Raw genomic sequence first — 8,954 nt, forward strand, 5'->3', positions numbered from 1 at the left:
AATTATTGTGGTTTTCGATATTTTTGAAGATCTGTAGCTAGGATAACTTGTTTCTTGAAGAACGGGTCCGAACAAATAAGTCATTGCTTCAAAAACAGGTTGAAAATGTTTAAAATGGACTTCAGGAGGATTGTATAAATGTAATAGTGGATTGGTAAGGTTAATCAGGGATAGTTTCTTATGAAAAAGCAGCGGTAGACTTTGATGTGTGTGGATGGCGTGCTGGGTAAAACATAGAGTTCATATTTGTACTTTGAAAGGAGTTTTATTTTTTGTTGACTCATCGCGTTTCCATAAACTAAGCAGTTCATTTAACTGAAGTTGCAATGTTCGATTTTTTTGCAAATCAAAAACCTTTCCAGGCTTTTTTCAAACGAAGTTGAGTTAGTAGATGGAGATGACTGCTTTGAACGTACTTTGTACTCAGTAAAGAGACATATCGACCTTGCACTACGAGCAGTTAGACAGTTAATAGAGTAATCTTGAATAACCTTGGATTAAGAATAGTACACGAGTAGAGTATTAAAGACAATATCACAGTGGACTATGATTATGCTTCTGGCTGAGTTGTGGGACATCGATTATTTGCAGAGCTTATTTTTGTCAATTTTTCTTGTTTTAAATATTTATTATTAGATATTATTAATTATTCGGAAAATTAACTTTCTATTTTACGAAAATCTTTATGAATCTTTTAAGTACTGTCTCTGAGCATTTGTTTGTAAAAATAGCTAGCGAACTGGATGGAGTTTTCGGTTAAAACTAAGCAAGTGACACGAATAGATGCAGAGGAATTGATTAAAAGTGTTGCTTCACCATTCTTTCCACATACTTTGTAAATTTATATTTTTAATAAAATATAGAGCGAGGGAAATTAAACTAATATGACCTTATAATTTATTTGATAGATAAGTAATCACTACAAGGGAGAAGATTTGTGGCAGGACATTAGGGGATTGCGCTATTAGAGGCTTTGCAAAACCACAGATGAGTTAAAGTACGGCACCAAATTCCCTCTTCTATGGTCACTAAGTCTGAAGCGACGGGGTCACTGCAGGGCGTTGTCGACAGAAGACTGCCGGAAGCCGTTATTTGAGTTAGAGCGGTAGTGGCACAGAAGCAGGCAATTGGTAGCTGCACAACGGGTGGTCAAACCGCAACAACCGAAGAGAAAGTGAGAAAGGACATTTTAGAGAACTGCCAGAGCAGAATTCATAGCACACACCATCAGACCAGGATACACGCATCCCCTTTACACTATAAATATGGTTTATACGCAGTTCAAGGTAGCTTTCCCACTAGTGTGTCTCAACCAGTGGTATATTGTACTCCATGGAAAAGAGTAGGGTACCGTGGCTCAAAAATGTGGAGGAACAATGGATAAGGAAGCTATATGATGACTTAGCAACAGACTTCATGATTGGCCCAATCGACATGCTGACAACACTGGCTAATCGAAGAAATGAATGCATCCGATATGAGGCAATAACCTTTATCATAATAACCAGATCAGAGAGCTACTAAAATCCTGCAGTCTGAAAGGAATTAGAGCTCCTTAAGGAATGTTTCAGGCAAATACGATCCATCCAATCAATTACTGTATAATTGGTCTGAACCACTTCTCTCGATGTAAAAGTATAGAAACGAAATCTTTAAAGAAAATTACAAAACCGATTGCAAAATAACACTATGAAAGAAAGTTGACTACCAAAAGGAGGATATGAAATGCGTAAAGAAACATATCTGCTATTCTTAGAATAGAAAGAATAAGCTGCATCAAAACTGCCAGTCTAGAAACGTGAAGAGACCTCCCGACTTGTAACAATCTGATTTTTAAAGGGCTCGATACCGCTTTTATGATAAGTTTCTTACGTATAGAGTGTTCGAATCTTTTTTAGAAAGTGCAGAATCATAATTAAGGAAGTTAAGATAAAGGAAGATAGAGGGGCGAGTAATTCTGTCATAATTAGATTGCGATGTAAAGAAATTTGTCATTTGTTTTTTACAAGTCTTGATCTACGAGGGGGTGATCAGAAAGTTCATATCATCCAGTTATGCTACTGTTACAAGATGGTCAGCAGAGTTGAGGAGAGGGAAGGGATCAGTTGAAGATGATCCAAGGTTTAGCTGGCCATCTGAAGCAATCGTTTCTTCAATGATTGCTATCGTTGAAGAAATATTTTAGAAAACAAAAGAATTAAAGTGCTTGAACTTGAAAAAGTAATTAATAGTTCCCATAAAAGCATTTTAACAATAATATATTATCATTTGGGAACGCCCAAAGTTTGTGCAAGGGGGTCTCCTGAAACCTTTCTTATGATGGAGTCACCAAAAGACAATTTAAAATTGATTCTTTCTGATCCAGTTAGATTCTGATCCCGTTGGTGATGAAACTTGCCTACAATTTTATGATTCTGAATCCAAATTAGCGCAGCGAATCTCCAACCCCGATAAAGTTTCGAGCCCAACCATCAGCTGAAAAAGTATTGGCCTCAATTTTCTAGGACACGAAAGGATTGTTGTTGTTGAGTACTTTGTACTTAAATCGTAGTAACAGGGATATATTATGCTAACCTTATGATAAAATTAAAAGGTGCAGTTCGAGAAAAAAGACGAGGAAAGTTGGACCATTGGGTTTTTTTCTACACGACTCATACACAAAGCCAGCTGCACAGACCAAAATTCATGAATGTGGATTTGAACAATTAAATCTCCCGTACAACCAATCTTCGTGGGACTCGTTTTGAAGATAATGAAGAGCTAAAAGCAGCTGTGGAAGTCTGGTCTGATGCCAACCTGAAGAATTTTTTTAAAAAAAATTAAACTCTGTCGATTAAATGCAATAACTGTATTGAACTTCCCGATGAATACACTAAAACATTAAGGGGAAAAAAAACAGAATTTTGTTCCTATTTTTTTATGCCCTGTTCTCAGAACTTTTTTGACTCCATCGTGTGTTATAAATCGCAGTAATTTGAGTCTGTACCTTTGTAATAACTCTCCTAATCCAGGTGAGGGTTAATCGTTTATGAAAAAACGGACTGATAATAATAATCTATGATTAAGCTGCATTTTCGCTGTAAATGAAGTGATCTTATTGCATGTCCTCGGAGAGCTTATAATGGTTTCGCAATTTGTAAATCGTTATGAGAGGCCTGGTTTCGAATCCCACCATACAATGAAGGAATTTCTAAAATCGTCTTCAATCGAGGCTGTAGTTAGCCGATCTAGGCGGATGGAGTAGGGGTTTTCCTCTTTGAGTTCCAGCTTTTCAGCTCGTACAATATCCAAATCAGCCATGAACACACCCTTGTACATACACAGTAGCCTGAGTTGTTGGCTAACTAAAAGCCACTTTATTGCACAACATAATTGGCTGTAGCACTTTTTTTCTTGTAAGATGGCGCCTCCTCTCATCGCCCCATCCTTCAAGAGTCTGTTCAAGAAAATTTTTATCGAAGGCTATGTCATAAGTCAATATTGATACAATTCTTAGTCATTTCCTTCATGCGATCAGTTCCTCCCTCTGAGTTCTTGTTAAGAGATTATTTAAATAATCTGTTAATAAGAAATCACAGGGTTTCTGGAGAAAGTAACATCGTGTAGTATATCGGCAACTTTACTCTAGAGATTCTAGGCTTCACCATGGATCATTTGGTTCCATTGTAGAGCAGATGAGTCAGAAACTACTGACAACACTACCTGATGGAGAAGTTCGAATGTTTAACATGAAAACAGATAAGCAGTTAATTCTTTCGTGTTATCTTCTGAGATATTTGAATTTGCGGTGTTTGTAGGGCATTAAGTCTTCACATTGCAGTCACTGGGGGCTGAAGGACCTCTTATCAGCGACCTCTGAGTGACTAAATGGTACTTTCACAACTGTGATCACCTCGAATAACTTCTCGTTACGAGCATGATTCCCTCGAAACATTATCACGCGCTGCGTTCAAGTGTGAAACACCGTGGGTGTACTCGTGGAGGACTATCGCTTAAGATGCAATTCACTTAAAAACAGTAAATGGCGAGTTTAAGCAGAGTTGCATAAATTACTTCACCCGTTTGTTACTTCACGCAGTGACACTTATTGCCTGGAAGTCAGCCACTGTAGAAACTTTGGTAATTAAGGCGCGTGCTAAACATCCCTCCTCATCGCTATTGTCAATAGTTCTTAACGAGCGCTTTCGACATTGTGTATACTAAACGGCAAACCTCCGTGAGCTATTGATGCACGCAGGGTTGGTGGGTTGCCAAAATTCGACAATGGACGTTCATATTTCACTGACCTATCAAGTGCTGCCCTCTGTCTGTTGATTTCCATCAACGACGACGAATTATTTCAGTTTAACCGCGTGCTCCTACGAAGGATCACAATTTCCTCAGACGATATATGACACACGAGGAATGTGGGCTACGTTTTATTCAAATAAATTGGTCCACATCCCTCCTAATCATATTAAGTTGCTTAAGAATATCGACTATTTCGAAGCTTGTTATGTATCAGAATTGGCAGTCTATAAACATTGCCTCTCTCTCATCTGTTGGTTAAAGCTGTCTTCAGTGTTATCAGGGCCTATTATCCAATAGGAACAGTAGGCACTGTGCCTAGAACCTACAAAACCAAAGAGACTACGAAAAATATTTGACCATGACTTTAGAGAACTGCCATAACAAACTGCAGAGATGAACTTTTCGAGATATTTTCTTTGCAAAATCATCAGTGACATCTTCAGATTATGTTTTTCGCATACTCTCATCCTCAATTGAGAATAATCCGAGGAAATACAAAGCGCTGTTATCTCAGGGTTGACCGAAAACAGTTTTTTATCAGTTTCAGTTTCGAAAGAGAACGCTCCCACTTCACGATTCGTTCTCAAGATAGCAAGAGATATTCTTAGAGCAATGTAAATAGCGTATAAACGTGCACGTGTAATGGTAATGAATTGTCACCACTACTTTAAACATTTGTAAGAACAAAAGATAAGAACATTACAATCGTCTTAGGATAAAATCAGATTTAAGACCTGTTTCATACCCTCTTGCTTCCGAAAAAAAATTATTCAAGGTAATTTTGATTATCCATAAACGTACATTCGTCAAAGGGCACACGAAAAAAAAAAGTGCCTAGGGTCTACAAGGAGTAATCCGACCCTGAGAATCATCACAGCTTTTTCGATCAGATTCCTAAAAGAGCTACTACGTACGTTACATTCTTTTCGGTTTAGTATTTTTTATATAATAAAATGTACGAGTTGAATTCTAAATTGCTCTCTTTAAAATTCCATACGCTGATTATAAATCTTTTTATAAAACTCACATGCTAAAAAAACAATGGTCAGTACTCGGGTGAACAAAAGTTTATTTTGGCGCTGTGGAAGATCACAAAAGATGACCTTCCAGTGCCAAAATTATGAAACCTAACTCATAATTCGTCATCAAATAACAGACTGTCCAGTCTATCAAAAAGCGCGAAGGTTTCAATCTTTCTCGAATCATGATGAGTCGTTAACACCATAGGAAGTATTAGAGAATAGGAAAGACATCGCACAGCCACCTTAGAAAGTCTGATATCAAACATGAACGTAACTTATTCTTTTAACTGAAGTAATTAATTAATAATCACTTCTCCTGCTTTTGGTCATCAGCTGTTTTGTGTGCTGATACAGGAAACGGATCTGTACATAACTGCTCAAGCAGTTAAACTATTGAAGTAGTCTAGAAATCCTTGAGTTAGTATAGATTTCCAAGTCTTTCTTTCGAGAACCAGGAGAAAAAAAAGAGAGCAGAGAATGGAAGAAACACTATTCTAATTAATCTTAAAAGTTCTGATTCTCTTTGACTGCCTTAAATAAATCGAAGTGATCATCCCGTTTAAGTACACGTACGTGGTACAAACGTGGTACAATTACGTGGTACAAACGATACATAGAGTTTAACTATCCCAGTTTAGAAAGCGAAACGAAAAATTGGAGCTTTGGAAACTAAAAACAAAATGGCGTGGTAAGTTCGATATCGATTTTTCAAGTCTGATGTCTTTATCCACGCGATAAATCTCTAGGAATACAAATTATGAAGTTTCATTCAAAACTGGAGAAGTATAGTACTATAAAACGTAAACAACCATAAAAAGTATAATTAATTTAAATTTCTGTCTTACTGGATCAATCTATAGGATAATTTGAACTTTGACTATATTAAATAATTGTACCAAAATAAAGTATTTGTACCAACAATTGTCCAAATAAAAATTGCACCAACAATTGTCCAACAATTAAAAATTGCACCAACAATTGTCCAAAAATAAAAATTGTACCAACAATCGTCCAACAATTAAAAATTGCACCAAAAATTGTCCTGACAATTTTTAATTGGTGATGTATTTTGGTAGCAAACAGATGTCGTCTGCATATTTTCTATGTAGAGCGGGTATGGAAGGAGTGGAAGCTAGCTTCTGGTAGTAGAACAGTTTTCATTTATAATTATCTAAACTGATGAAAGAGAGAAGAGCTTCTATCCCCTGGTCCGCTGATTAAAAGACTAATTCGGATTAAATTTCAAGATGGCTCACGTTACTAAATACAGTGTATAGGTTGCAGTTACTCAAATAAGTTAAGGCAACAAGAGGGAATAAAACCCGACTGCCGAAAACGATTAATAATAATAAACGATATATTTTAATAATAATAATAATAATAAACGCAGTTCCTAAACAAGTTGACGTGAGTATTTGTTTTTTCCAAAAACATATTAAAAGTGAAAGATTTTTCAAAGAATTATTCATTAGTGAATTACCACACCTGAAACAGAGAAGAATTGACATTAGGAGTATTTGCTGGTGATCCATGACTGTTTGTTTGGTTACATATTAAGTTCGATTAGCTGATGTAAGCGTTGACATCAACCGAACTGAACTCGAATTAAAATGCGGATTTAAGTAGAATACAATAGCCAGCTAATATCAGCCACCCTCGCGTGACTTCTTCCCATTAAAAGGTAGATTTCGTAACTCACCTGTCACACTGGACATTCCACTGTGAAGAACGCACAACAGCAGTAGCAAGGACTGGATATACGGACAAAGCACCTGAATAACGACCACCCCTTCGAACATCATCCTCACATGGAAGTTGCGGACAATGGGCAAATCGGTTTCTCCACCGTTTTAATTACCTTGGAATGCGATTCCGAGTGCAATGGCAAGTCGAAAGAATACCCTTGACCCCCAAGACACACTCACGAGACATGGGTCACCCCCCTGCTAAGACACACGATCCGCGCACTGACTCTACGTGCCAGTCTGTATAGCTCGACTACTCCACGTGCTCTTCTTGTACACATCCCGATGCTCGCGATGACTCATGGGAGAGCAATTACCACGAGTCACGTGAATCGCATTCCGTTCCCCCTCGTCCCCCCACCCCTTCCTCCGCAGCCCTCAGCGAGCTTCAAAACCGCTGGCAGAGCGCGCGGAGTCGTAATGCCAATCTGGCGGTGCCGCTGGCATCAGACGGAAGACGCCTTGAACGCGGCGGAGTTGCGAGCGAAGTCAAGAAAACGCTTTCGGAGAGCAACAGGACCCTGTTTTAAGGGAAAAATGTGGAGATGTAATCTTTTCGGGATGCTCGCTGTCAGTTTTCCTTAAACTCCTCACCGCGTACGCCCCCGTTGTCCCAGGGTTTGTCTGTTGGTCTCTTTCAGTGACTGGCTTATTCAATGACGGGGGCAGTTTGGAGCAACGTGTTGCCCGCGAGGCTTATTAACTAGCGAGATAAGCCTACACGAAGGGGAGGGCGCCGTACTGTCGCAAGAAAAGTGCCGTCGATAAGACTTACTAGAAGGACCCTAGCGGACTGTCTCCACGAAGCGATTTCACCGATTGATAACAGGCAAGCCGTACTCAAGGTCAGAGTGAAAATAAGGGGGGGTGGGGGGAGAAGGTGCCAGTTGTCATCGTACGTTATCGTGTCGATCGCATGTGCGGATTTGAAGAAAGCGGAACAAAGAGAGACACCAACGAAATTTCAACAGAAATTTTCCCTTGAGACTCCCTGGCAGAAATATCAAACCGAAGGGAAGATTGATATCTTCAGGAACTGAAATATGGCGTCTGTGTCATGTCGAAGGCTGGCGGAGGGTGGAAAAAAGAAATCTGCGTGATTCGGCACAATAAACAGCAATAATAAATACACCGAGAATGATAGGCAACCTTGAATTGGTGACACTATGGGGAAACTTGTTAATATGCACCTTGCTCGTGTGTCTGCGCATGTCTAATAAATCTGAAAATGATTAGGCGCCGTTGACAAGGTTGTCAGTAGCACTCAGTCGAGTCATTCTTTTTGGGTTTGTTTATTAGCTGAACTTGGCAGCGTGTTTTTTTAATTGAAGCATGCGCCCATCTTTTCTGATTAAATTTTAAAATAATTAATCAAAGCAATCGCAGGATCTTAAAAAGGATCGCGAACTTTTGGTTTCAGTTTCCATTTTACAGAATAACGTTTTTCTGGTCTTCAGAGAAATCCAAAATTTCCTTCTTAGTCTCCCTCCTTAAGGAACCATTCACAAATATCCGCTCTTTTGCGTTATGTAATTTGTAAACTGTGCCTAAATCGATTTAAAAAAATATAATTTCGAGAAACGTGTGTTAACGTCGGCACCTATCGGGGCATGCTCACGAATGCCCAGAGTTGCCTTCGTTAATACTTTTGCGGACACGTCTTAATGGAGGGACACTCTTGGGCAAGTCGTATCTCGTGTACCCATCTTAGCGTCCGAAACATCTTAAGAGCTCGCAGCTGACCTCATAGTTCGCTAATGTGCTTATAGAAACAGAACCACCCCAGTTCCATTTATCTTTAGCAGACGGCTCCATCAACCAGGAAAAGCCGATGTTCTTATCATCCATTCAGCAGTCGCCAGTTCTTATCAGAACCCTCTTGAAATGTTCCCGTTTT

The 8,954-nt window shown here is 38.9% G+C and overlaps 1 protein-coding gene across 1 annotated transcript in view; it reads right to left on the bottom strand.

Annotated features, from left to right (window-relative positions):
- The window catches only part of LOC150091011 (BMP and activin membrane-bound inhibitor homolog), a 29,846-nt gene extending 22,471 nt beyond the window's left edge, over nt 1–7,375 (bottom strand). Inside the window, exon 1 of the mRNA XM_090373841.1 lies at nt 7,012–7,375. Within this exon, the coding sequence (XP_090229967.1) occupies nt 7,012–7,114 (103 nt within the window). The 5' untranslated portion in view covers nt 7,115–7,375. The remainder of the gene's footprint in view (nt 1–7,011) is intronic.
- Nucleotides 7,376–8,954: the final 1,579 nt, after the last annotated feature.

The sequence above is a fragment of the Mastigoproctus giganteus genome, chromosome 1, assembly GCF_048544385.1.
Source record: "Mastigoproctus giganteus isolate SK-2022 chromosome 1, ASM4854438v1, whole genome shotgun sequence".
NCBI lineage: Eukaryota > Metazoa > Arthropoda > Arachnida > Uropygi > Thelyphonidae > Mastigoproctus > Mastigoproctus giganteus.